The 26899-nt window shown below is 48.9% G+C and overlaps 14 protein-coding genes across 14 annotated transcripts; 7 read left to right on the top strand and 7 right to left on the bottom strand.

Moving 5' to 3' along the window:
• Nucleotides 1-759: 759 nt before the first annotated feature.
• N7516_007124 (uncharacterized protein) lies at nt 760-3310 on the bottom strand (the record flags this gene model as incomplete). Its single annotated transcript, XM_057219844.1, has 3 exons — nt 760-2915; nt 3008-3141; nt 3216-3310. The coding sequence occupies 3 exons, from the start codon at nt 3308-3310 to the stop codon at nt 760-762; spliced, it is 2385 nt and encodes a 794-aa protein (XP_057073935.1).
• Nucleotides 3311-4060: 750 nt separating this feature from the next.
• N7516_007123 (cation-transporting P-type ATPase PCA1) lies at nt 4061-7176 on the bottom strand (the record flags this gene model as incomplete). The annotated part of the gene is made up of 3 exons (XM_057219843.1): nt 4061-6894; nt 6951-7035; nt 7096-7176. The coding sequence occupies 3 exons, from the start codon at nt 7174-7176 to the stop codon at nt 4061-4063; spliced, it is 3000 nt and encodes a 999-aa protein (XP_057073934.1).
• A 1058-nt stretch (nt 7177-8234) lies between these two features.
• On the bottom strand, nt 8235-9077 carry N7516_007122 (uncharacterized protein; the record flags this gene model as incomplete). The annotated part of the gene is made up of 2 exons (XM_057219842.1): nt 8235-8755; nt 8813-9077. The coding sequence occupies 2 exons, from the start codon at nt 9075-9077 to the stop codon at nt 8235-8237; spliced, it is 786 nt and encodes a 261-aa protein (XP_057073933.1).
• A 1096-nt stretch (nt 9078-10173) lies between these two features.
• On the bottom strand, nt 10174-10395 carry N7516_007121 (uncharacterized protein; the record flags this gene model as incomplete). The annotated part of the gene is made up of 1 exon (XM_057219841.1): nt 10174-10395. The coding sequence occupies one exon, from the start codon at nt 10393-10395 to the stop codon at nt 10174-10176; it is 222 nt and encodes a 73-aa protein (XP_057073932.1).
• A 539-nt stretch (nt 10396-10934) lies between these two features.
• Nucleotides 10935-11472, top strand: N7516_007120 (anthrone oxygenase family protein; the record flags this gene model as incomplete). The annotated part of the gene is made up of 2 exons (XM_057219840.1): nt 10935-10992; nt 11054-11472. 2 exons carry the CDS (start codon nt 10935-10937, stop codon nt 11470-11472), a joined length of 477 nt encoding a protein of 158 aa, XP_057073931.1.
• A 631-nt stretch (nt 11473-12103) lies between these two features.
• On the top strand, nt 12104-12858 carry N7516_007119 (carbonic anhydrase; the record flags this gene model as incomplete). Its single annotated transcript, XM_057219839.1, has 2 exons — nt 12104-12246; nt 12318-12858. Coding segments are annotated over 2 exons (684 nt in total), but the record flags the coding sequence as incomplete, so codon positions are not given.
• A 37-nt stretch (nt 12859-12895) lies between these two features.
• On the bottom strand, nt 12896-13177 carry N7516_007118 (uncharacterized protein; the record flags this gene model as incomplete). Its single annotated transcript, XM_057219838.1, has 1 exon — nt 12896-13177. One exon carries the CDS (start codon nt 13175-13177, stop codon nt 12896-12898), a length of 282 nt encoding a protein of 93 aa, XP_057073929.1.
• Nucleotides 13178-15209: 2032 nt separating this feature from the next.
• N7516_007117 (uncharacterized protein) lies at nt 15210-16198 on the top strand (the record flags this gene model as incomplete). Its single annotated transcript, XM_057219837.1, has 3 exons — nt 15210-15592; nt 15764-16019; nt 16079-16198. The coding sequence occupies 3 exons, from the start codon at nt 15210-15212 to the stop codon at nt 16196-16198; spliced, it is 759 nt and encodes a 252-aa protein (XP_057073928.1).
• A 38-nt stretch (nt 16199-16236) lies between these two features.
• On the bottom strand, nt 16237-17114 carry N7516_007116 (uncharacterized protein; the record flags this gene model as incomplete). Its single annotated transcript, XM_057219836.1, has 2 exons — nt 16237-16450; nt 16534-17114. Coding segments are annotated over 2 exons (795 nt in total), but the record flags the coding sequence as incomplete, so codon positions are not given.
• An 808-nt stretch (nt 17115-17922) lies between these two features.
• Nucleotides 17923-19767, top strand: N7516_007115 (MDR family MFS transporter; the record flags this gene model as incomplete). The annotated part of the gene is made up of 4 exons (XM_057219835.1): nt 17923-18120; nt 18180-19074; nt 19130-19587; nt 19651-19767. The coding sequence occupies 4 exons, from the start codon at nt 17923-17925 to the stop codon at nt 19765-19767; spliced, it is 1668 nt and encodes a 555-aa protein (XP_057073926.1).
• Nucleotides 19768-20130: 363 nt separating this feature from the next.
• N7516_007114 (kinase domain containing protein) lies at nt 20131-21241 on the top strand (the record flags this gene model as incomplete). Its single annotated transcript, XM_057219834.1, is given in 4 exon segments — nt 20131-20231; nt 20243-20324; nt 20381-20742; nt 20767-21241. 4 exon segments carry the CDS (start codon nt 20131-20133, stop codon nt 21239-21241), a joined length of 1020 nt encoding a protein of 339 aa, XP_057073925.1.
• A 734-nt stretch (nt 21242-21975) lies between these two features.
• N7516_007113 (class I SAM-dependent methyltransferase) lies at nt 21976-22954 on the bottom strand (the record flags this gene model as incomplete). Its single annotated transcript, XM_057219833.1, has 3 exons — nt 21976-22425; nt 22500-22885; nt 22942-22954. 3 exons carry the CDS (start codon nt 22952-22954, stop codon nt 21976-21978), a joined length of 849 nt encoding a protein of 282 aa, XP_057073924.1.
• Nucleotides 22955-24618: 1664 nt separating this feature from the next.
• Nucleotides 24619-25713, top strand: N7516_007112 (uncharacterized protein; the record flags this gene model as incomplete). The annotated part of the gene is made up of 1 exon (XM_057219832.1): nt 24619-25713. The coding sequence occupies one exon, from the start codon at nt 24619-24621 to the stop codon at nt 25711-25713; it is 1095 nt and encodes a 364-aa protein (XP_057073923.1).
• Nucleotides 25714-26078: 365 nt separating this feature from the next.
• On the top strand, nt 26079-26783 carry N7516_007111 (putative oxidoreductase; the record flags this gene model as incomplete). The annotated part of the gene is made up of 1 exon (XM_057219831.1): nt 26079-26783. The coding sequence occupies one exon, from the start codon at nt 26079-26081 to the stop codon at nt 26781-26783; it is 705 nt and encodes a 234-aa protein (XP_057073922.1).
• Nucleotides 26784-26899: the final 116 nt, after the last annotated feature.

Genomic DNA, 26899 nt, shown 5'->3' with positions numbered 1-26899 from the left:
TGTTTGATTTATATGGCAGCCGTAAAATAGTAAGCGTTCAAGGCTTGACTTGAGATCGGGCCGAGACATATACCCATCGGCCCGGCCGTTCATGGATTTGAACACGAAACATTGTACAAGGATCCCAGTCTCAAACAAATGGTGGATAGATTGTGACTGGTCAGTTATCTATGGGAACAAAGCATGGGTCTACTGGCAACCAGCGAAGAACAGAGACCCAGTAAAGTCATAGGTAAAAGCCAATCCATCCACCACCTTATCAACACATATTGTCAACCCCAAGTTATAGTCGTCACGACTGTACTCATCAGATCCAGCACCAGAAGACACAGCACGGACAAATCACCCTTGAGAGATTTCAAGAACACCAAGGAAAATATTCAGGGGAGAGGGAAAAAAAGGCCCGGTAATAAATACAGCAAAATCACACTAGAGAAGCCAGAGCCAACGCAGCAAAGGCTTAAAAATGCGGAGTAGGGGGCAGTTATTGAATACCGGTATCACTTTGCCGAAATAGCATGAGCAAATACACTGAGGAACGGGGGAGAAAAGACAAGAAAATGGGTATTTTGTTCTCTCAAAAGGAAGTGTGACGTTGACGTGGGATCTGGGTGGATGGAAAATGAAAAACTAAGATCACGTGCTCCTGTACATCGGCTTCACCAAGCTAGCGTAAATAATCATAAATGGTGATTGGGCAGTGGTAAATGGTGCGTAAATGTAAGGAGGCGTTAGAAATCCTTTTTCGGTATTTTCCGTTTATCTGAACTGACCAGGACCAACCATGCCGCCACGGACATCACCGCCGTTGGACTGGCCGAACATCTCCAGAAGGTGTCTAGACGAGGGAGGACCCTGTGGGCCAGGGTTTCCAGGTCCAAAGGGACCCTGGCCACCGGGACCAAGTCCCATCATGGCTTCAGGGTTTGGCGGCATAGGAGGGAAGCCTGGGGGCGGGCCGTTCATGTAACCCGGAGGTGGCATCATGCCTGGAGGCAGACCGCGAGGGAAGCCTTGGCGCTCATTCATTGGAGGCGCGTTGCCGGGCATAGGAAGCATGCCAGGGGGGAAGTTGGGGTTCATACCGCGGCCTGGATTGGATATTCCAGGAGGAGGGCCCATAGGGCTTGGTACATTACCCTGCTGCGGGACAGGTTGGCCAGTCCATCCAGGAGGTGGCAGATGCTCGAGTCCCGGGGGTCGCTGAAGCGGCATAGGAGGCTGACTCGGGCCTTGAGGAGGCCGCGAGCCACCCGGAGTGATAGGACCACCCGGGGTCATGGGGCCTTGATTGCCCTGAGGGAACGGCATATCGTCAAAGAATCCCATAGGCGGACCATTTGCAGGTCGCCGACGGAGATGCTCGCTATCCGGTCGCTGCATGTTCGCAATGGCCGGGTCGTCGAGGAAAGTGGGCGTCTTTTGAGCAGAAAGCCCTGGCGGAGGACGTGACATGCCTTCTGGCATCAGACCTGGGGGAGGGGCAATGCCCGAGTTGGGAGACTGCTGGGGTAGATGACCCGCAGGCGGTGGACCGACTCGGACTTGCTGCATCAAACGAAGCAGGTGCGCCCTCTCCAGCGCCTGGGGATCCTTGGGGCCAACTTGGGCCATTGGATTCTCGGGGCCAGCGCCCATGTAATCGGATCGGTGGGGGTGTTCCCTGGAAGGAGATGACAGAGATAGGGCGGCATGTTGCTGCTCGGCGTGCATCATGGAGATATTCCGTTGTTGCTGGGGCAAACCCATCTCGTGCGGCGTAGAATTTTCCGAGCGTTGTCCACCAAGCATTTGTAGAATGCGCTGGAAGCCTTCTTGGTCCGCATTGTGCGATGGGAAAGGCATACTCTCAGGCACCGGCTGAGGCGGCTGTTGATAATGCTGGGGCTGAGGTGGGGCACTGAAATAAGGCATTGGCTCGGGCTCTCTGGCAGGGCTCTCTGGCATGGGACTAAAGAGACCTGCAAAACGAGATGACTTTCCAGGCTTTCCGGGAAAGGGAGAGGGTTCCTTTTTGGCGACTGGATCGGCAGAAATAGGAGTACTGACTTCTGGGGTCTGAGGCTGAGCCTTCGAATCACCCAATAGTCCGAAGAATCGTTCCATTGACTCGTCGGACATGAACTGAGCACCGGAATTGCTGAAGATCTCACCATCAGTACGGCGGAGCTCCGGCTTTTGCTCTTCAACGTGTGCTTGTCTTTTCTCCTCAGCATGTACCGGGGGTTGTGCGGATGATCCAGATCCAGCCTTCATACGCTCTTTCCACCGCTCAAAGTCCTCCTGAGTGTGTGCTCGTCGTGGTTCGTCTCGGTCATTGGCATCCAGCCATTCAGGTTCTTGTTCAAACTTGGCGCCACGGTTCCACTCACGTTCGGTGCCGTGTCGGGTCTGGTTTTGGCGCCATTCTCGGTTGCGCAACGGCGCTTTATCGTCATCGGCATCAGCGCCCTCTTGGGCCTGTTCCTCGCGGAACCAGCTCCCTTCATATTTGGATCGTGGGGGCTGTCCTTCTTTCCGAGTGGGGAATCGGCCATCTTTGTCACGGGGCACCCGTTCAGCATTGGGATCACGATGTCCCTCTCTGTTTTCCCATCGATCGAACTCGCCGTTTCGTCTAGGCTTGCGCTCCTGCTCATCCGGGCCGAATGTGCGACGTGGGCGCCCAGCGTTCCAGTCTTCTCTTTCCCCGCGCCGGGCAGTCAGTGGCCCTGGCTTGGACTCCCGTCGATCTAATTCTTTATCTGGGGCATCGCGGTCCTTGAAAAACTTGTCTCTGAAGTTGAATCGGTCGTTCTTCGTTTCATCCGAATCGTTTGGCCGCACCGCTGGTCGGTCTGTCTGATCAAACGAGCCTTTGCCGCCAATGCGAGATGAAGCAAAGGCGGTTTTCGGGGGGCCGAGCACAATGTCCTCTAAAAGCAGAAAGAACCCACATTAGCAAATGCCTCGATTGCGGATCAATCAAGATACCTGATGATCGATAGGAAAGGGAGATGATAAATACCAGAGTTGGACCCCCGAGAGATATGTTTGGCTTCAAAAAAGCTAGGTCTTCTGTTTGTGCCAGTCTCAGCCGGATTGTTAGAATCACGGGTGCCATGGGGTTTGCGTTGTGTGGTTGTTGGATCAGGTTGAGGCCTAGAGGTTGTGGTCAGTCTTCACGTTGACAGTGCGGGACAGTCGAAGAATTGCGATCATTGGAGCCAACATACATCCACTCTTCAATTGGAGGCAGACCAGGAGGTTTTGCGACAAGGGGCGAGCCGCGGAGCCATATCAGCTCATCGATCTCGTACCGTCGCGCCATGGCGGCTCGGTCTGTAAGGTTGTGTGTGTGTGTGTGGTCTTCTTCACGGCGATGATCGGTTCATTGGTTGAAGGATAACGAAACTGGATAGGGGAATCAAAAGGGATGTGCGAAGGTATAGAATATCTCAAGCAAAATATGGTGAATAGGTAACAGGCAACGTTGGGTGGTTATGGGAAAAGAGGTTGGATGAGGAGAAGCACACAAGCCACCTTGTGGCGATGGCGGTGACCAGAGTTTCGGGAGCCAACTTGACACTCGCCAGTTGGTGCACAAATATGTGAATCATCCACATTTGGGATACTTCCTATTTTCATATTCATGACCAATTTTGAGGGTCTATATTGAACAATAAATGCAGTCTATAAAAGTGTCAGTGTGCCATACAATTGGATAACATCTTTATACTTGAGGGTAGATATAGGAGTCTATATTAAACAGTAAACGCGATCTGTATGCCAGTGCCATACAATTGGATCGCATTTTATCTTTATATTTAAGGATAGTATAAGAGTCTGTATTGAAATACATTTTCATATTGATACGGAGAAATGATATAAAAGAAAAAAACAAACCATTGGATTCCCTAGTACGATGCGGAGTATTGTTTGTTGAAAACAACCGTACATACATTAACCCACAAAGCCACTTCGACATATCAAAAGAAGATACACTATCCCATTGAAAAGCATAACCTTATATTCCCAGAAGATAATCGAGATAAAAAGAAATGATTGTTTCACCCACAAGCTACATCTTAGACCACCGCAAGAGCACAGCAGCGATGATCACAGGCAGTACGCTGATTAGCTCTCCCAGACCCGCAAACTGAGGCGGAATTCTGGCATGTACAAAAGCCCCAGCCGCAAGGAGAACGGCAAATGTGTTGTACACAAAGCTCCAAATAAAGTTGAATTTGATACGTCTCACAGAGACCTTGCCAACATTCATCATGGTGAGAAGGAGAGATAGATCTGGACGCATAAGGACGACATCGGCTGCAGACTTGGCAACGTCGCTACCTTCATTCAGGTGAACACCAATGGTTGCTTGTGCGAGCGCCACGGCATCATTGGTGCCATCCCCGCAGAAAATGACAATTGGCACCTTACCATCCGAACAATTGTTTAGCAGATTTTTGATGTATATCTGCTTGTCTGCCGGAGAACTACGAGCGTGAACATTGCGCTCGGGGATTTGTAACGTTGTGGCCACGTTTTGCACGGCGCCTTCATCATCGCCTGATATCACATGAACTGACACGCCGCGTCTCTGTAGAGTATTGACCACGTGGGTTGCATCAGCTCGGAGAGAATCTTCGAGACCGAATACCGCAAGTAGTGCGCCATCGATGGCGAAGCAGAACGCAGTATAGCCTTGCGAGAGAACCGGCTGGACCAGGGGGTGCGTGGAAAGCTCTAGCCAACGAGAATTCCCAGCTTGCAGCGTTTGACTACCTAGTTTTGCTTCCACACCTCGACCGGTCACGCTTTTGAGGTTGGGGACAGCTGTTGCAACAATTCCCTTGTGGCTAAGATGATTACCGACAGCAACGGAAACCGGGTGCTTACTGTCGCCGACCAGGCCCAAAAGGAGTGATAGACTTGATTCTCCGTTTCCAAGGTAGTGTTCAACGGCTACGCTGAGCTTTCCTTGGGTCAGGGTTCCTGTCTTGTCAAGAACCACGTGAGAGGCCTTGTGGGCGACTTCGATGGCATGCGCGGACTTGAAAATCACCCCTCGTTCCGCGGCGATACCACTGCAGATTACAACCACCATCGGTACGGCAAGGCCAATGGCGCAAGGACAGGAGACGATGAGCACGGTGATGGCGTAGGTGACGGCCTGGACGGTTGCTTCGGAACCGGTCTTGCCTTGCATCGCTATGCCAACAGCAACCCAAACCACAAATGTGACGATCGTCAAGCCCACAATGACTGGAACAAAATAGGAAGCCACCTTGTCGGCAAGTTCTTGGATCTTTGGTTTAGAAAGCTTGGCTTCATCAACCATGGCGGCGATGGTGTTGATGATATTGTCACCCGGGAGGCGAGTTAGCTTGACAATTAGACTTCCCGACCCGTTGATTGTTCCTGCAATGACACGCGATTTGGGACTTTTTTCAACAGGTCGGGACTCTCCAGTGAGCATCGACTCGTTTACTTCAGATGAACCAGATGTGACAGTTCCGTCGGTTGGGATTTTCACATCAGGAAGAACTTTAAACGTGTCTCCATATTGCAGTAGCCTAACGTCAATTTCCTTGGCCTCCGAAGAGTTTGATTTGTCCACGAGAAGGGCAGTTTGGGCCTGGAGTGATCGAATAGAGATTGACTCTACCGCTTTTTGTCGGGCAAGGGTGGCGATATATCGTCCGAACATTATCAATGTAACTAGAAGGGTACTTGTCTCGAAGAACTGGCCAGTAGAGAGAGGTTTACCAGCGACGAGAAAGCCGAAAGAAACAACAGAGAAGATGTATGCCGCACTGGTACTTAGCACAATAAGAAGATCCATCTCAATGACTCGCGAAAAGAGAAGTGCCTTCAAAGCTTTAGGGTAAAAAGGCCCTGCTATGACAACCTGAATAACAGTAGCCAAAGCTAGTGAGGCAGAGCTATAGGCGATTTCTCTCTCGGGGATGGGAGCCCATGCCATGACTAACACTGGGATGGTGAGGACTGCTGATAAGAGAGTCATGAATCCAGAATGGTGGACATGCTTGCTTCCAGCTGCGAGTGCTGGGTCAGCACAGATGGGGGCAAGCTTTGCAGTCTCGCCCCAGTGTTTTTCAATGAGATCTCGTGCCCCAACCACTTCCGGGTCAAAAGAAACACGAACAGTACAATCCTCGACGAGCGATATGCCACTCACGCCTTCTGGCCAAGCCTGGTTGACGATCGAAAATGGATCTCCAGAAACAATAATATCCATAGTTGACCCATTGCTGGTGATGGTCTCGCATTTGAATTCTGTGGTCCGCTCCAAGTGCTTCATAATAAAGTCCACAGTTGAGAGATTGAGGTCCAAGTCGAATTCAGCTCGAGAGAGAACCAGACTTGTCCTCAAGTTCTTTACACCTGTCACTGTGGCAAGGGTTCTGTTGAGTTTCGTCTCGCAGCCAGTGCAAGTCATACCGGATATCGAGAGAACCACGTGCTCGACGCCTATGGCCTGGTTCTCTAGATCAGGGGTAATGCTAACAGCACCGCTCTTGTCTTTGAGCAAAGCAGGCTTTTTCGAGGTGCAGCAAATATCAGCGCAGGAACCACCCGGTGAGTTGACTTCTATTTCGTCGGTTTCGGGGGCGCAGGGGTCGGTGAAGTTGACACTGGATGTGGTAATATTAGGCTTAGAGCAAGTTTTGGAAGAACATCTTTCGCTGGTGCCGTTTTCAACACCACGTGCAACTTTGTACTTTCCACCATTCTGGGTGCTTCGACGCGGCGATCGACTTGTAGAGGTGCCACTTGCGTGGTGAGATTCAACCGAGCTGCGGGAAAGAGACTGTTTCAGTGGCCTTTCAGAGCCCCGCCCCTTTCCCAGCGAAGAGTGCTTTCGAGGCTCGCAACATGATTCCTTGCCTAGGGCAAGAAGAGCACGGCAGATACATCCGAGTGCTGTAAGCCTGGCGGCATACTGCTCTCTAACCGAGCGATGGTGACGGTCGCAAGCTCTGCGGTTGAACTTTGCACGTTCCACCGGTGTAGATGTTGAGGAAAAAGCTGCATTGCATCCAAAGTCAGTAGAGTTATATAAAAATAAGCCATTTCATTTCAACATACAGTGTCCAGCTCCTGCCATGCAATGGGTGCTTGGCCCCGTATTACACTCGCGTAAAGCCAGGCGGTCGAGGCAGGTCTCATCACAGCAGGGTGAAGACTTGCCCTCGCAGCACTCTGCCACAGTAGGTTCAACTGCAGTAGCAGGGTCGCTTGACCATGGGGCACTGGAGGAGGAAACACTGCGGTCTAACTTCACAGCTTCAGTGTTAGGGTTTCTTGCACAACAAGCTTCCTTAGAAGCAGAAGCACCAATTTCCTTTTCACCAATAGCCTCCGTAGACTGGTCGTTGCAGCAGCCCCCTCGCAAGTTTCGCGTCGAGCATTGCCCTTGCAAGGATCGGTAGGTCCAGTGAGCCAGGTCTCTTCACTTTCGGCAGAGGAAGTTGTATTGTTATTGTTGTTACTCGTTTTGTTGTTTTGTGTAACACGGTCCCCGCAAGAGCTCTGTTGACTGGATTTCTCTATTGGCGCACCGCCATAACAAGTCGCAGAGGAAGTATCGGGTTCTTTTACCTCAACCTCGTGGGTCGCGCCTATTCGAGAGGGCGTTCCTCCGCAGCAAGAGTGTTCCATAATGCTGGTTCGTTGTGGAGCGAAGGAATGCGGGGATGGGGACCCGACGGCCCACGGGGTTGTGTCTGTCGGGGGATTGGGGAGAGAGTTTGGCTTGTTTGCAGGGAACATCAACGCCAAGTCAATACCTGCTCTTCGTGAGCATTCGAGGAGTTCTACTTAAATCTCTCAAGTTTGAATTTATTTCACTTTAAATGTGACTATACTAGTATAAGCCCTAGCTGTTGAATCTACGAGACCGCATGGTGCAACCAACAGTTCCTTGTGAAAAGTGGACATCACATCTTTCTATTATTGCATTGGCTGTCAATGACTTTCACTGACGAGTCAAACGAATAACTATCAAGTCCTAAGTCACAAGGATATCCCTATCTTCATGGATTCACGGCCGCACCTCATAGTGGGGTTCCCCATTGTCCCGGTCTGGGATCGCACGCATTGGGACAATAATGTGAAAGTTGTATGTTGTATAAAGACTTCCAAAAACAATCTGCACTTGGTATACACATCCGTGTCGGGGAAACAGGCAATAGGTACTCTCAAAATTCAATGTCAACAGTATACTATCACATCATGTCCCTTCGGATGCTGGTCGTCGATTCTAACTCAGACGGTGGCGTAAAAAGCTCCTGCGGCGCTGGTTTAGCCTTCATGTAGGAGCTGCCGTCCGGTGCTTGATCCCGACTTCCAGTCATCTCTTGCGGTGATGATCGTTGTCGCCGTCGGAAAAGGAGGAACCCCAACGCAGACAGCACCGCCAGTCCGGCCACGCTCACACCGACGCCGATTCCTGCTTTCGCGCCAGTTGAGAGCCCGCTCGTATCAGACGATGCCGCTTCTGAGCTTGGAGTAGTTGTCGGGGTAGATGAGGACGTCAGGATAGATGAGGTCGCCGAGGTAGATGTGGATGTTGTCTTATTGGGCATCACGTGGAATCCCGGAGAGTATAAACGAGGTTCAGTGGGAGCAAAGCTTTCCCCGGTTGGTTTAAAAGTGAACCCGTACTCGTTGGTGTCGGATAGCGCTTCCTCATCAATGGCGACTTTCCAATTAAAAGTTCCTGAGTACGAAACGTCTATTGTGCTAGCTATTTCGCAATATTGTCAGTCTAGCATCTCATGATCTGTGTTTGGGGATCACGTACTTGAAATCTTTTTGGACCACGTAGAGAAATCGGTGTTCCATGCATTCACCCAGAGATCGGCTTCACTCGTGCCATTCATATCGCGATCCAAGACAGAAGGATCCCAACCAGACCAGTCAATGGTTAACGTAGACCCAATATAATACGTAGTAACGAAGTCTTTATTGTTTCCGCTAGGCGTTCTCCATACAGTTCGGCCTGACGCGCTTTGAGCCACCTGGGACACCGAGATCAAGAGCAGCCATACCCACGCCAGGTTGGCCATGAAGTGCAGCAGAATTGGAGCTCCCCGTTATCTCACAATGAACAAAATGACGTTGTTTCAAATCCGAAGAATCCGAGAAAGGAAAAGCGGAGGGACCAGACCTTAGGGAGGCTTATTTTGGGAGTTGGAAAAGTAAACATTTCCCAAGGGCCAACCCCTGAGAGGTGCGACATACCTAAGTACCTCTATGCACGGCCCGTAGATCATGCCAGGTTTAAGGTGCTAGAAAATCGGTTGGGAACTGGCAACCGACCAACATGCAAAGGTAAATCTAACTACGAATGACCTTTCACTTCCCTATTTGAAGATGCCACTCCCTTTCTTGTCTCGAACTCAGGAACAGTGTGTATTATGGAACTAATCTTCCCATATTGTGTGCCAAGAAGAAACTGCATCCCTTGGCGATTGGGATCTGCGGTTCACTGTGTTCCGTTACATTTTCAGCTCTTAAATTGCCCTTTACATAATACGGAGGTACCTCGATCATAAAGAGAGAGCTAGTTATATCTCCCTGGCGGAGGAACGTAGATTCAAGCATTATTTTTAGGAATTCTTAGTACTAAGAACATACCTTTTGAACAAGTACAATCATAGTCAAAGGCCCCCACACTAAATAACATCGTGAGGCTGAAAGACCCTCGGCCCTACCCGCAGCGCCCCCAAGGTTAGGGCCCACCAACACCGACTAGGTACCGGTTGGTGGGCTTGGCACGGTTATATCTCGTTACAACAGTCTACAGCGTACTATTTTATATAGTATTTTTACAAATGAACACTATATTAATTTTTCAAATACAGGGCTCTTTGTACTCCTAACTCTCAACTCTTTCAATTTCTTAGTATCTTAGTATCCTAGTATCCTATATATGTATAGGGAGTTCTGAAGTGAATTAAATCTGAATTAAATCTGAATTGAATCTGAATTGAATCTGAATTGAATCTGAATTGAATCTGAATTGAATCTGAATTGAATCTGAATTGAATCTGAATTGAATCTGAATTGAACGGCCGGCGCATCGTGGGGCTTACCCGGTGTAGTAACGATCTTACTGCGGGTGTCTGGGTTGTACATTTTCCGGCACCCTTCATTGGAATTCTACCTCGCCACATCTGGTGACACATTCGTGAACTTCGCATACAGTGTGATCAGGCTCGGGGGCTCCCGGAGACGTGCCAGAGTAGAGCGGATAGCCTGGGCAGACGATCCAATCGCATCCACCGCAAATTCCACATCAAAACAGTCAATATCGGGTGTGTCCATCGTCTTAGGGATAAAAGGTGAAGAAGGATAAGGTAAGGAACTACCTTGGAAGAGCATGGTGGATTGGGTAATTGCATCTGTCCTTTTATAATCACTGTCAGGTCAATGGTAGACTAGTCGGTACCTAATACTGGTTGAGACCAAGGCATTCTGATACTCAACCTTATTCTAGAGCAGTATTATAGTTAACTATGTACATTTATTCTAGTTATATTGTATTTGAGGATATATCACCTATATCGAGTCAACCCTTCACGATCCATCCATGGATATATGGATTGATATATAAATGAAGAGTTTGAATTCGATGACACCACATCCCCCGGGTTTGGGAGAGTCAACCCTATTGGTATTAACAATGAGATATACATAAGGCAGTAATAAAGATGCCTGAGAGGGCATTCCTTACGCAGACTTTGCGGGACCTTCTGCCATATAATATTGGCGGGTTTTGGCGCAGCCGCTAAACCCGATATCCAGAATGTACGTAGTGTCGGTTTTTGACCCAACGATTCAATCCGAGCTTCCAACCTTTTCTTCCACGGTATAAAGTCTGAAACGTTGGCAATTAAAAGGGAAGTTCTTACACTATCAACATGAACTCTGATATCTTAACAAAAGTCGTTGCAATTTCGTCATCCTTTTGGCTGTCAGGTATGTATCTATCTGTCTCCAATAAGAAAGCGCATGATACTAAACATGTCAATTAACACAGGCGAAATATTCACCTACTCTTGGGGCGCAGTGCCCGCAGTCTTGGTCGCCACTCCAACCTCCCAGTATTTGGCTGCAAAGCAATGGGTCGCATTTTACCATAGAGGTCATTCATTGGGGCCACCATTTGCCATCCTAGGAGCAGGGGGCTTTATTTGGTTGGCTTTGAAGTCCCACTCCTTGTTATACTGGGAAGCTGCAATCCTCAATATTAGTATCGTGCCGTGGACACTTCTCTTTATGTTACCAACAAACACGAGCATATTCGAGGTTGCGAATATGAAAGACTCGTCGGAAACACCCGTCCGTGATGAAACACAATTGGCTCCCCTGCTGAACAGATGGGCCAGTCTCAACACCATTCGCTCGTTTTTCCCATTCGCGGGCGGTGTTTTGGGATTGGTAGCAGCTTTGAGCTAATCTCCGTACTGCTTGTGCTGGGTGGAACAACCGAGTCTTATCATAATATGAACTCGAAGTACTTTGGCTCGATGGTCTGTTGCTGTTCACTATTTTATCCGACTGGAATCTCCTTGCGCGCCGCTCTGACAGCGGCGTCGAGGTGTGCGACCTGCTGACAGGCCGGCGCCGGGGTAGTGTGACATGGAAGTGCGACACGGAAGGGCGGCGAGTTTTAGTGGTTGTACTGGTATGACCCTGGCTGTTGGAATGTTGACCAGCGGAGTCACGGTATATATAGTAAGTGCTTGACGAAGAGGAGCCCCACGCGGAACTGGAGAGCGACGAGTAGCCAGCGGAAGGTTTGGACTTTGTCTGACTTGAGATTGTAGAAAAGCGAATTAAAAGCAGCTCAGAAATTATATAAAAACAGGACGAAAGTAAGTAATTATTTGATTAAGTAGCTACCTACGTACCACTAGACCTGCAGTACCTTGAAATTGATCAGCGGAAAGTCTTGGCACGCGCTTATATAAGCCCAACCCCTCCGAAATCGTCAGGTCCCAACCGATTCGGAATATCTGACTGACCTCTGTCGCAGAACCTCGAACCGCTATTCACATCTGCGAAACCTTTGCACAGCTGACAAGATGCCCCCAAACCCAATATCAATCGCTATCTCAAGCAGTCGCTTGACCACATCTTCCAGAACAACAAGAAATGGGTCTCGTCGAAGAAAGAGACCGATGCCACCTTTTTTGACAAGCTTTCTGCTGGACAATCGCCTGACTATCTGTAAGCAACATAGACATGACCTCGTGCTCGTCAAAATTGGTCAGATCGGAACACGTCTAACGACCAATCAGGTACATAGGTTGTAGCGATAGCCGTGTCCCCGCCAACGAGATCATGGGTCTAGAGGCGGGCGAGGTCTTCGTTCACCGTAATATCGCCAACCTAGTTCCCAATGTCGACCTGAACGTTATGTCCGTGATCAACTATGCTGTGCGACACTTGAAGGTCAAGCACATCATTGTGTGCGGCCACTACAACTGTGGCGGGGTCAAGGCGGCCTTGACACCTGCTGACCTGGGTTTGCTTAACCCATGGCTCCGAAACATCCGCGACGTTTATCGCTTGCACGAGAAGGAACTCGACGGGATCCCCGAGGAGCACGCGAGATATAATCGTTTGATTGAACTCAACGTGATGGAGTCCTGTAGGAATATCATCAAGACCGCGGCTGTCCAGCAGAGCTACCAAGAGAACCAGTACCCCATCGTTCACGGTTGGGTTTTCGATCTCGGCGATGGACTGCTGAAGGACCTCAAGGTTGACTTCGAGGCTGAGTTGGCGGATGTGCAGAAAATATACTGTCTGTCCCCGGGTGCCAGCTCGGAACATTGAATGGTCGCAATCACAATTGTCAACTGCCAGTCACGACTTAAGCGTTCGGTTTGTCGTTGCTCAGCTTGTATCTTTCAGACTTCTCTTCCGATGTGTTTCTTCCTGTCTCCATGGAGCCGTTCATATGTCTTCGTGACAGTGGGTGGCCTGCCATAGTCAGCTTTTCCTGTTCATCGATCAGTTCTGCTTCTTGTTTCTTGTTTTGCTCTCTGTGCGCAATAGACACCACGCATATCGACGATGCGGAATTGAAGAATCTCCATCCAGTTGTAGAAGAGGTAAAGAGAAAGACAGCCGTGTAATGGAATGAGCGGTTCATTGAGTAAGCGAGACAGGGGAAAGGCTACCCCAACATCTGTCTAGCAGCTTCACGGACTTGTTCGCCAGATGCCTTACCTCAACCAGCCACGAACGACGACGTGTTTACTAGACTTGGGGTTAAGGTCAACCTGGAGGTCACGACGGCATGCTTTATAGTAGTCTCGCAGGACAGGTCGCCATCAATTATCATATTGCCAAGGGTTCTGAGCACGAGTAGGTGGTGGGGATATTAAGGACGGTGCAATCTTTGGTGTTGAAGGGTAGGTATATAGTTTCCAAGGTGGCCTTGAGAGGCTAGTCAGCATCTGAAGCCGCTTTCGCTCCTGCTACCTCCAGGGCTTTGGAAGAGAGTGAGTAAGTAGAGTTGTGGGATGCTGTAGGGAGGGAGGTATCGCGGGGAACAAAAAAGGTCAGCTTAACAAGGGGATTTTGGCAAGAACTGTTCACTCGGTCCTTGCCGATCGTTATCCCAATATGTACGTCTCATGGCAGTCGAACTGCCGGGGCCGATGGTCGGTTCCGAGATATGACCGGTTCGGCCGGAAGCTCCACATTTGAGGCTAACCCTGGATTGGGACCTTGGAATTCGTTTCACTTCCAGAAAGGGAAATATCCCGAGGTCTCTCCAGTGAAATTTTGGGAAGGCAGAACGACTCGGTACAGGTAAGTACCTATGATGTAGGTAAGTACCTACAACATAGCTAGGTACTAGCTAGGTACCTAGGTACCTAGGTAGTCACTTAGGCATTTAAAGTTTGAACTCCCGAGGTCCTCCCGACCTTCCAAGGTTGGCCCCAACGCCGAGAAGAAGGGAAGTACTAAGGTGATTTTCATACAGATATTTAATTAACAATCCCATATATTTCAGAGTAGCTCATTCGATGCCTTTTCACCAGTCTATTGCACTCTATAACTAATCTATTTATGCACGTAACTTGTCACATACGACCATAAAAATAGGGCTTCCCGTCCGCTCAGCCATACTTAAGCCCTAGGAGATCAATGCGGTTGAATTAAATGAGCCTTTAATAATGTTATATTCTTCATTGAGCCCAATAGTAGATGAAATCCAAGCTTAACGATTCTTTTTGTTTCATTGAAGCCTTTAGACACTGAAACTTATTAGACCAAATCGCTTGCTCGTAGGCTCTTGAGTATATGTAGTAAGGAGATAACGATGTTATTGGTTCACAACCAAAAGTCCATCGACGGCCACAATAAACTCATCCCTCGTCATCTCGCCACGATCTAGAGAGTCCTTAAGCCCCTCGATTTATCGACCTTTTTGTCATACTCATCCAAGTCTTGGAGCTTGTCGGCCGCAAAGTGTTTCACCTCCGGTCTGATTTCCAACTCATTGACACGTTCTCTCCACCACTGAGCACTCACGCATTGCAGTAGCTGCATGCAAGGGAAACTGAAGGAGTCGAAGAATCCACTAGATAGGAGCATATGAAACCACATAGCTCCTCGGACCATTCGACAAGCTCAGAGAGTTCCGTACCTAGCCTTTTAGGCATTTTCGCTTCTTCCTTTGCCAAGGCTTCTTTAAAAATGTTCAGACAACTGAAATATCACTTTGTGGCTTCGGGAGGGTTGCCGTCCTTGAAATCCCACTCTTCATTAACCGGTCGGTCATGAAGAAGCCACCAAGGAGCTGAACCGAACAACTGCGCCGGTCCCGCATACACCCACTTAAGATCCACAACCCCGACAATTGTAAGGTCTTTCTCGCTTTTCACGATCATATTTGCTGGGCCGAAATCATCGCATATAAGTTTAAAAGGCCCATTTTCATACGCCGTATTCACAAAGCGGGGTATTAATGATCCCAGAATACTCAGTGAAGTATATTTGGAGATACACACAAAGCCAAATGGGGAGTGGAAGGCCTTAGGCAGCAACACTGTAAACAATGTCTACAACATACAAGGGAGTGGAACGAGCCACATGGAGACGGCGTATATTACACTTCACCTGGTCATTGTCGACCATATCTTGATTCTTCAACTAACTCCCATTCAATCATTATGCCTACCAGCTTCCCTACGTTGGGTTTTGGTACGGGTCAACGGGCTGCAGCCAACCTCCAAGCCCGTAGCCAAGTCATCGCCAAGGTCGAAAATATTTACAGGGACGTCGAACTTTACCCTTCTACAAATATAAACCCTGCCTCTTACGGATTTCTTGGCATCGATTGTCGACCTCTTATGCTAGATGAGAATGGAAAACACCTTGAGATCCCAGCGTCCAATCCCTCCAGTCCGATTTTCTTTGAACCACAAGGTGCTGCATGGGTTCCCGATGTTTGTGAAACCGGCCCTGAAGTCACGGCAGACCTGAGAGAAATCACTGATGAATGGGATAACGACAAGAATCATCCCTTAGTTCCGAGCCTTCATTCCCAGGTCAGGTATGTATTTTTGGGCCTGGAGCGGATGTTCTTCCAGTTCCCCCGAGAGTTCGACATCCAGGGAGATGGTGAATCCCACCCTAATCTTAGATAAGTGTCCAAATAGGTGAAGAGGTAAGATATTAAGCCATATTGCGACAAGAGATTGGTATATTGATATGTATTACGCAGTGGCGCTATTGTGCCGTCGGTTATCACCGATAGATTCTACCCAGCTATTTGGGGATCGATGCGATGCTCGCCGGCCGCTGCCTTTGTGCCAAAGAAATTGCTGTATCCTGCAGGAACACCCCCACACACTATAGTCCGCATCTTGATTGAAGAAGAGCCCAGCGAAACGCTGACCCGGGCAGAGGTGATGATCCTTACCGCAACTATGATTACACGGCTGGAAGGCGAGGATTGCCTGGAGTCCAACACTATTCCAGTGAGCACAGATCTAAGATACCCTTATATGCAAGCCAATATATATTAATTACAACACAGGTCATGGCTATCACGATCTTCGGGCGAATGAAGGCCCGAGTAATCGAAGCCCATTGCACCCCGCAAGTTCTAGTCATCAAGAAGACCGACCTTCTGGATTTTTCGACTAACAAAGTATAAGAATATGGAAATTCTGCTTGGATTCATGTGTGCCGACCTTAAGCCACCGGATTGACGATCAACATTGATCCGAGGATGACTTGCCCGAATTCATCCATTTCCTCACATGAGCCTGTGTGGTACGGACCATATGTCTTCATCACAAGGAAGCTATCAGTGTCGGTCCCGTTCCGCAGGTGTCCTTCGTACGCTCCCTCGATAGACGCAAAGGTGATAAAAAGCTCATGTCGATCCTGGAAAATCAACATGAAACTAGAGAAGTGTGGTCTGTTAGTCAAATCCTTTGATCCTATATACTTAGAGGTGTTTGAGCGTGAGAATGCTGTAACACTTACTGTTCGTTGAAGCGGGCCATCTCCCTAGAGTTGTCCATCACACACGCAACTACTTCACACGCCTCTTGGGTTAGAATGGCCTCAGTGTCCACAGTGCGCAGCCTCTTCTTCGCCTCCACGATAGCGAAGATGTCCCTGGTCTGTTTCGAGCGCAATGCACCATCTGTAAAGGCATTGAACTTCATAGTGTGGAACTGGCATCTGAAGTGCACGCGGTTCAGTACCCACTCTAGGTTGGAGTGCGTAAGGTGGGAGACTGTTTGGAGAAGGATTAAGGCGACCGCGTTTGGTGTTGCCTCGTCCTCACCATCTGGAAGCGGAAGGATACGTCGGCGCCTAGCTCTAGTTTCCTCGGCTGTGCGCTGCATTCGGTCCCTATCGTGGATCTCTCCGACGGTCATTGTTTGCTGTTGTAGACGCGCCACAGTGGAGAAAGACCCTGGCCACCTATTACTGGTGACTGGGATATCATCAATCGAGTCCCGAGTGTCGAGGAGGTGAAGGTATCGTTGCCATTCGGTGGAGGTAGCGAGGAGCTCGGCAGCTCTCTTTAGGACTTCTGCAGTGAACCCGAATGGCACCTTTTCCGAAAGGTGTTAATGCGGGAAATTGAAGGTGAGTACGAGCGCATAGTTTGCTAGTTATGAATAGATTATGAATAGATTATGATTCTTCTTCTGCTTTCTCCCCACCGTGGTCTTTACAGCTTTCACCTCACTTTGCTTTCGCCTCACTTTACTTCTACCTCCTTATATTTACCAACCTAAATGTGCTTAAACGGCTTAGATAGGAATTCATTGCTGCCCAGTAACTAAAACAAAGGATAACCGTATCGCCTTCAACACCATTGGATATTCGATTCGCAAGTCATTTCCGGCATCACGATATCAGACCTTTTCAGCGCACCACACCCAGCGAAACAGTCCGTTGGCCGGCGGGGACTCCGGGTGTTGGTGAAGGCGGTGCCACGATTGCAGGCTGGAGTTGCCAACTGGTCAATCCACCATTTGATATATGTTGGTGCCTTAGGCATCAACTCCTCATAAGGTAGATAATCGGTAGATCTTCCCTCCAACCCTCTCCCTCTCTCCCTCCTCACTTTTTGGCCTACACATTGTAATACGATAATCGTCCTCGACCGTCGAATTTCCTATTATATTCCCTCTGGAGGAGTAAGTTAATTTAAACATATAGTTTTGCCACGTTTCTCTTTTATGAACGGCTAAGGAATTCCCGAAGACAGGGATCAGAGATGCACAATTCGGGACCGGCGACTTTAGTTTCTTTGTTTCGATGTCGCCGGTCCGACACGCATTTTGCAATCCATTACTATTACCAGAGGAGTTGTACCACTCACTTCAACACGATTCACACAATTAGATCTGGGATATGTCTTTGTCTCCAGATCAGATCAGAGCTACCAAGTCAGAAGATGCTGGCAGTACTGCCCAACCTCAACATGAGAACAGTACCGAGGAACCAGAGGGGAACCCAACGGCGATGCACGGCTTCAAGCTCTGGGTTATTTTCATCGGCATATGCTTCGGTGCTTTCCTGATGTCCTTGGATATCTTCGTTATTGCAACAGTACTATTATCACCCCCTTTTTGTCCCTAGGAAATCGGATCATCTGACACCATGGATAGGCCATTCCATCTATTACGTCCGAATTCAAGGATACGTCGCAACTGGCCTGGTATCCGGCCGCCTATTCACTCACGACATGCGCATTGACTCCGCTGGCAGGAAAGCTAAGCGTAACCTTTCCCCTACGCTGGATTTATATTATATTCTTCTCTATCTTTATGGTCGGAAGCCTTATCTGTGGCTTTGCTCCGACTAGCAATAGCTTTATTGTGGGTCGTGCAGTCGCAGGTATCGGGGCGTCCGGCGTCGCGAGTGGTGGGTTTATTATTGTTCTTACGGTTGCTTCGGATAAAGCGAAACCGCTCCTTATGGGTATCTGTAGCAGTTGCTTTGCTATGGGTCTAATCCTTGCACCCGTTATAGGAGGTGCTTTCACGCAAAAGGCAACGTGGCGGTGGTGTTTCTGGGTCAACCTTCCTCCAGGTGCTGTGACATTAGTCGCAATGTTTTTGTTCTTTAAACCCCCATCTATTCAGCGCGATCGGACAGCTCTCCAGCGGATTAAGAATCTCGATCTGATTGGATGTGCAATCTTCATTCCCGCTGTCTTCATGTTGCTTCTCGCTATGATGTGGGGTGGCACGCAAAACCCTTGGGGATCGGCAACAATCATCGGTCTCTTTGTGGGGTCAGGTGTAATGCTCATACTGTTTGTTAGCTGGGAATACTTTCAGGGTGATGACGCTATGATACCCGGGAATCTAATTACCAGACGAAGCGTCACCTTTAGTGTCTTATTTTCCTTCTGTCATTTTGGGTCTCTCGGCATCCTGAACTACTATCTTCCAGAGTGGTTCCAAGCCGTGGAAGGCGTAAGTCCACTAGAAAGTGGTACGCGGGTTCTAGCTTCAGTTCTCGCTCAGATCGTGGGAACACTATCTTCTGGTATTCTAGGTAAGCCTAATACTTGGATTTCACCTGAAAGGTCACGGAGGCTAAAACTAAATAGCGCGGAAGCTCAACTTCTATAACCCATGGCTCTTCATTGGACCTCTCTTTATGTGCACGGCCGCAGCGTTGTACACCCAGTTCAAGCCATTTAATACACCATCCAGCCATTGGATCGGGTTCCAAGTCATCCAGGGTCTCGGGGTTGGTATGGCCCAGCAAATGCCCTCTCTTATAGTCCAACTAGCGGTCCATGATAAATCGGAGCTTATGCCCGCTGCCGTCTCTCTCAACCTATTCTTCCAATATCTGGGTGCTACAGTCACACAAGTTCTCGGCGGTATCGTGTTCCGTTCAATTCTGGGCAAGACCTTGGACGACCATGGTCTGAGTGCTACACAGATAGCGTTATTATCTGCCGCTGGAACTGCCAATATCCGTGGAATCACCAATGCGAACTTCCCCGGACTGTTGCGTCCAGTTTTGGAGTCTTATAACAAAGCTATTACTTCCACATTTGTGAGTGGCCCTTCCCGAGGCGATGGCATAGAGGGATTTTAGCTGACTGATGGACATCTATAGTTTGTTCCAGTTGGTACGACAGCCGCAGCATTCTGCTTTGCTTTCGGGGTTAAGTGGACGAGAATCCATGCGGTAAAGAGTATGGATCCTGAAGCGGAAGAGGTTGAACAGAAGTAGGGGTCTGGCAAGCCTGTTCTATGAGTCTCGGGGGAAAGGGTAATCCATTATTTGTGTACAACAAGTAGCGAAGTGATCGATGCTGAGATCGATGAAGCAGGGGAAAAGACTAAGCTATCTACTACGCTACGTATTTAGCTATAGGTCTGTGGTATATAGATTATAGACGCGAGTTTTGTGATAGTAGAGAATTTGAACATTCAGAAGATGGATGTAAAAAGGATTGTGTATTCTTCAAAAGATTTACAACTAGAACATGACGACTTGTGAAAATGACTTCTCCCTAAACGGTGGTATTCTCAGGCATCAACATTGTTAAGGCCTGAGGCCAACAAGAAGTGCAAACCCTGCAAACCCCCGGGCATGGCAGGAACTCTTGCGCGAGCAATGCAGCATCACCAAGAACCGCCGCGTTTCAAATGGCTTTTGTACTCTTGTCGCAGAAACTACGGCGATTCCTATCAGTATGCTTTAGTCTCAAGGACTGGATAGAGATTGCGTTGATTTCTCCTTTGTTACGCCTGATCCACTGGCCCACTTGTCACGATATTGAAGCGGTATAAGTCGAGCCCGTCCCTTTCTATCGCAAGAGCTTCCTGACCAGCTTACATAGGGACCTCAATGCGATTACGAAGCAAATGAAACTAGACACGGAAAGGTCGAAACCATTAGCAGAGATGCTCAAGGACAATTTATCTCTGGTGGGCTAACTGGGATTGTGGAACTCCTTGGTGATGGTACCGTCCTCAAATCACCATTTCCTGACGCTGAAATGGAAAACCATATCCTGGACATTGCCAAAGAAGCCAGTATCTATCATCGCCTTGGCCCACATGAAAGGCTGGTACGGATATTAGGTCACTCTAGGGATGGCCTTATTCTTGAGTATATGAAAAACGGTGACCTCAAAACCTATCTTCAAGCCCAAAACTCGATTCCGGTAAGCCTGAAGTTGAAGTGGGCACACCAAATTGCGTAAGCCGTCTGTCTCCTATATAGTAACGACATACTTCACTGCGATATCAAACCGCGAAATTTCCTCTTAGATGCGACTCTTAATATCAAAATCATTGACTTCTCTGGCTCTTCGCTAGACGGGTCTAAACCGGCATCTGGTAAGGGAACTCGATTCTATCTCCCACGATATTGGAGAGACCTACCTACCGTGGCTACAGATCTATTTGCGCTCGGGTCGACTCTTTACGAGGTTTTTCAAAGAACCAGTCCCTACGAGGAGATCCCTAGCGATCAAGTGGAAGAGTATTTTAAGAGAAATGAGTTCCCTGATGTTTCTACTATTCCATGCGGACAGATCATCAAGCAGTGTTGGTTGTCCCAAGTCGATTCAGCCGAACATGTGCAGGCTTTCATGCGAGATATAATTCGCAGCAAGCTCAACGCCGACTATATCCATCATCTCGATGGTTTAGACATTGCTCGGGGTATGTCGATTGACCAAGTAAGGTATCCTTAGGATCGGGACAGTCGATGCCGGTTTGTCATATTTGAAAGTTCTGGTCGTCATGTCGCATGATGTTAGACAGCCACGATAATGCTTAGTGGATACAAGATATTCACACGTCCTAGAAGCTGCCAACTCTTGGTGTTTTACTCCTTTTTGATAGGATACAAACTTTGATTGCACTATTTCGTCGCTAGATAGAAGAGCGATAAAGGATCACTGATGTCTGCGCAGATATTAGGAATCACGGCTATTAAGGTAGCCGTCATTTATCCTAAAGCGTCTGCCGTCTGAATAGGCGTCCAAAAGCAGGGAATTACTGCCTGGTAAGAGGCCAACGATATGCCAGCAAAATATTACCTTGGGTTTTCCGCCGGGGGCGCTACATCACATCATATAAGTTCAAACGAGAAAGGATAGCTGTATTCGGACATCCCTTCATCACTCTCTTTCCGTCGCCAAAGGATAATGAATACCACCGATTTTTGCCTCTCCCTTCCTCCCCCAGCCGTTAGCTATTCAGCCATTGACTGTAAATGCTAACAACGGCGCACTTACTTCTATGGTACAACTTGAGGAGATTGTGTTGGCAAGGAATAACCTATGTTTCTAGGTATTGGGGGTGAATCTCTCAATAAACCCCCAAACGGCCATGGACGCATTACTACTCACTTTATCAAGTTACCAAAAATAATTTAGAATATAGGAGTCTTACAGAGTACGAAGTGCATGATGGGAAACTGCAGTTATTTTACCCCAACCGCCAGGAGTGAAACTGCCTTCAAAACTCCTGGCTCCGTGGGACACAGGCTCCGCATCTCCTCCGTCATCAAAATCTTCAACTTCGCCATCTGTTCCTCTGGGAGATCTTGGCTCGCATTCATCATCTGCGTGACACGTGTCATCATCACCCCGATAAACGACTCATACGACCGGAACGGTATGTCGACTGGCACCTCATATACCTCAACGTCGCGATACCCCGCTGTCTTCAGCTGCTCCTTGAGATTAGGTGCCTTGGCCCAATCATCTGGGATAGACGGGGGACTACGGGCTGGGTCAATCTTGGTGATGGTTCTCAAGATCTTGAGCCAATCCGTCTCCGCCCACGACGAAGCCGCCAGGACGCCGCCTGGCTGCAACACCCGCCTGGCCTCAGTCAAAGCCTTCAGGGGACTTTTGGCGTTGAAAAAAGACTGTCATACAAGTGAAGCAAAATGAGCATACGAACAACAATCGGCAATCAAAGAGACAGGTTTCGCCCACTTACCCATCCCGCCGCAACGTGGCTCAGTGAATCATCATCGATGCTATGTAAATCCATGGAATCGAGGACTTGAGTATCGACCCGATTCCACAACGAATCCGAATCGTCACTGATCTTGCGGTTCTTGACTTCCTCGACTTGTTCCACCATGGCCGGCGCAAAATCCGAGCAAATCAGAGTACATGACTCGGGGAGGCTGGAGCCAAACTCGTCAATGATACGCGACATAATTGGACCTGGACCGCAGCCATCATCCAATATACCTGTGGCGGTCGAAAGCGGGAAGCGAGAATTCAAGCACTCGAGCATGACGGTGATCGGCTTCACATTCAAACCACCTGTCATATCCTTGTAGGCTGCCGCTTTCTTTCTCCAATCTTCGGGGGATGCTATTGGGGTGTCTTTGTTAGCGTGTGTCCGCCCATGGGCCATAGGATGGACGAACTTGAGACAGGCATTTTGGTCGGTGGCACGAGTTGGTGTTCTGAAATGTGGTTGCTTATTTACCGTGGAAGGTATGACTTGGGTAGTGACATTTTTGTATAAGACCTAGAGGGAGTCTTTTGATACTTCTGGCTAGCCACTTTCGGATTTACTTGGTTGTGCATCCGGCGAGTTTCTGGACTGAACGGCGGTTATGGGCATGTGTGTGAAAGTCTCCGTGTCCCGATAAAAAATGGGGCGTTCCAAGATTGGGAGATGTGCAAGGCTAATGCTTAGCAGAAAGCCTAACACGGGCTAAGGCTTACGTTGGACGGCAAGAACACTGGGCAGTGACAGTGGGCCTTAGAAATCGTATTGTAGCCCCCCGGGGCTGTGCCAAGCACCCACTACACTGTGCCAAGCCCACCAACACCAACTAGTACCCGGTGTTGGCAGGCTTGACTGGATAACAAATTTCAAGAATTAAGTATCTTTTGTATGGTAACTCCATACAAAAGATACCTCAATACAATATCCCCTAACCATTTGGACAGTTGAGAAAATTGATGTTATATTGATATTGTAACTAGGTACCCTTTGTATGGTAACACCATACAAAAGATACTTAATTCTTAAAATTTGTTATCTGAAAATCTGTTATCCAGTCAAGCCTGCCAACAACGGGCTTGGCACGGTGTAGTGGGTGTTAGTGGGCTTGGCACGGCTTCGAGAGTCCGATCTATATATAGACTTGAGTAAGATGAGTAAAGTGGATTAGACCTGATTGCTACGTTTCATCTAACCTTTACCCCACCCGCTAACCGAGTGCTTAGGAGCTTCATCCTCCGAGACCCTCTCAAATTGAATGTGCTAAAGTCGGATACTCTTGCCGAACCAGTTGGCTAGATCTAAAATTCCCGAGCTGGAAGATTGACCCCCTGGTAATCCACTTCTGGTGAACATGAAAGCCCTGACGCTCACAAGAACCTGTTCACAAAAAAAAAAGTCAGTATCCTGAGCGGGGTTATAGACCATAAGCACACTTGATCGGGCAATCGGGGGCCAAAATATGCGGACATGCATTGCGTCTATCTTGCTCCGTGGTCCTTCGGGAATAGGCACTTGAGAACGCGACCACCAATGTCCTATCTGCAGCCCGTATAATCTTCATTTCTAGTGAAAGAGATTGGCAAATTCCTTTGCGATGTTGATCTAGCCGCTACCGGACTCCCGGCTCATTCGAAGCCCATAGTCGCCGCCTTGTATGGTGGGGGCGATATGCGGATGACAACTCGAACTCGGGCTAGATGTACTTTGTAGACTACAATTGGGGCCCTCTGGGGCTGAGGTCGATGGGTCGATGAGAAGCTAACTGTAAAAGGTATGGCTTATTCAAAACAGTGTGCAACAAACGGCAATTAAGAGAGTTGTCGGCCCGGGCCTTTCTGAGCCAACCTTTGTAATATATACACACACACACACTCACACACACATATCAACATCGTTCTACTTGATCCCTTGTTATAACCAGCACGGCGGGATGATGCGTGTAGAATCCAACGGTGAAGGGAAGCTCCGAGCGGCGTGTGACCGATGCCACGAACTCAAAAATCGCTGTACGCGAACAGGTGGATCAGAGAGTCGGTGCGATCGATGTGAGAGGCTTGATATAGACTGCGTGTACAATACCAGTGCCCAGATGGGTCGGCCAAGAGTCTCTCGGCCCGCTCATAACACCACCTCAACGGGTGCCGGCGACAGACATGCGAAGCATACAGCTAAACGACGGGCGGTCCGGTCCGGACAACAACGTACCACCAACAACAACTTAACGCCCGTTGAACATGTGGATCATGTTGATCCGGCATCTAGTGAACCTCCCGAGAACCCTGAACCCGTTCTCGGCCTTCTGGATCCTTCCATTCTCCCTCAAGGTACATACGCACGCAATGAGCCTGCACTCGGAGACTGGCAGGTAGCGCAAGCTAAGCCCTGGTCAGCCATACCTGGAGAGAATGTGGACTGGTATTTACAATTATATTCTTCCGACTTCACCAATCCACCCAACGACGACGTGACAGTTGGGCATGCCCAATCATATAATCCAGTGGACCCCCGACACCGATACAAAGGAGGGGGTTCAGATCACTCCGATTCTGGGATGGGGATGTCGGAAAAGGCAACCCCGGTGAAGATCGGCATGGATGAGCTTCTGCGGTTGCAGTGCCATTTGAACGCTCTGTTGACAGGCGCGAGTGAATCAGCGACACCCCACCAGCCGGCCCTGGATGAAGTTCTGGTCGCATGTAAAGATCTGTTAGAGTTGCTTCCAGGTCGCCAATCGGACTCCAGTGGACCACCTACTCCCGGGAATCCTGTGGACAACTCTTGTCGCCCCGCATTAGACCCACTGAGGATAAACTACATTGCTGTACTGCAGGTAGCTACGTCTTACGCATATGCCCTGCAGCTGCTGGATCTCGCCGTTGATAATCTCAAGCCCCAAGCTGGGAACTTGGCGCTAGTCAGCTTGGGCATTTTCAATCTTGCGTCACAACCGGCAATGAGCACTTCCGTGAGGGCTTACATGATCTTCAACATGGTTCATCAACTGCGCGACGCTATCAGCCTCCTGACGCCTGAACACGGGGGAAGGCCGTCATCCCATCTATCATCCACAGACGGGTCACAAGTAGCCACTACAACAAATTCGATACAGGCTGCTGTGTATATGGTGTATGAGATGGAGACATCGTTACTCGAGAAGTTGTCACAAGTTATGAACAGTCCATAGTCAGGGTTAACAGTGCTCGGATTATTAGTCCAAACCATATATACTTTGAATAGTATTTATATATTTGCCCTTCAACACGGATGCTGAAATATCCGAGCCTCGACTGTTCGGAGGCAGAGCCCAACCAAGCAGTTGTAAATGGGCCACCTTCTACCCCAGCCTTCGATATCAGAAGTCGCCGGTCACCGGCAAGTTTTAGAGCACTAGTATAATCGGTCCGCTGAATGCCCTAAGCTGGCCCGGGGTTCTAACACACACGGTGTTTTATTAAAGACAGGATTCTTGGGAAAAGAAGTCTTTCTTTCCAGGGATCGACTACGCAATTCATCTCCAAACACACAGTCACCTCAACAACCCCCGGCACGATGCTCCCGGAAATGCGACCCGCCATCATCTGCCTTCACGGCCACGGAAGCAACGGGGCAATCTTTCAATATCAATCCCGGAAAATCATACAAGTTCTCGGGACCCGATTCCGCTTCCTGTTCGTCGATTCTCCCATCACAACCCCCCAGCCCGGCGTAGGAGTCCAGCCCTACTTCGCGGAAATCAAGCCCTACAGACGCTGGCACCAAGATGCCAACACAATCGGCTTGTTCGACGTCACAGCTGAAGATATTGACCGCGAAAGACGTTTGGTACGTGATAACCTGGCCGACGTGATAGAGCGTGAGCGCCAGAACGGTCCGGGCGTCGTCGGCGTCATGGCTTTTAGTCAGGGTACGCGTGTGGCGACTGCTTTATGTCTTGACCCGGAGCTTGGAGTGGATATCAAGTTCGCTATTATGATTTGTGGGATTTGTCCTTCGTTGCCGCTGACTGCTGAGCCTTTGTCGGGGACGTTGGATATTTTGTCTGTTCATGTTCAGGGGAGTACCGACCCTTGGTCGTCTAAGGGGACGAGGCTGTCAAAGGAGTACTTTAATCAGAAACTTGTCAGCGTTGTGAGGTTCAAGGGGGGTCATGAGATTCCAGCCAAGTCGCAGGATGTGGATAATATTGCTGGTAAAATTATGGTGGAATATGATTGTGACTCTGTGCCAACTGCGCCAGCTATGATATCTGTATAGCGGGGAGGCCATGATGACAGAACTTCAAGAAGAAACTCGTGATTTGTTATTTGCAACCAGCATCTTATCTTCCATAGCTTCTATATATATATATCTAGTTGCGACCATGGATTCCA

This window comes from Penicillium verrucosum, assembly GCF_028828655.1.
Source record: "Penicillium verrucosum strain IBT 35672 chromosome Unknown utg000002l_segment0_segment0, whole genome shotgun sequence".
Classification (NCBI taxonomy): domain Eukaryota; kingdom Fungi; phylum Ascomycota; class Eurotiomycetes; order Eurotiales; family Aspergillaceae; genus Penicillium; species Penicillium verrucosum.
Note: the sequence above shows the minus strand (reverse complement) of the source record. Positions and strands in the feature narration are given on the sequence as shown.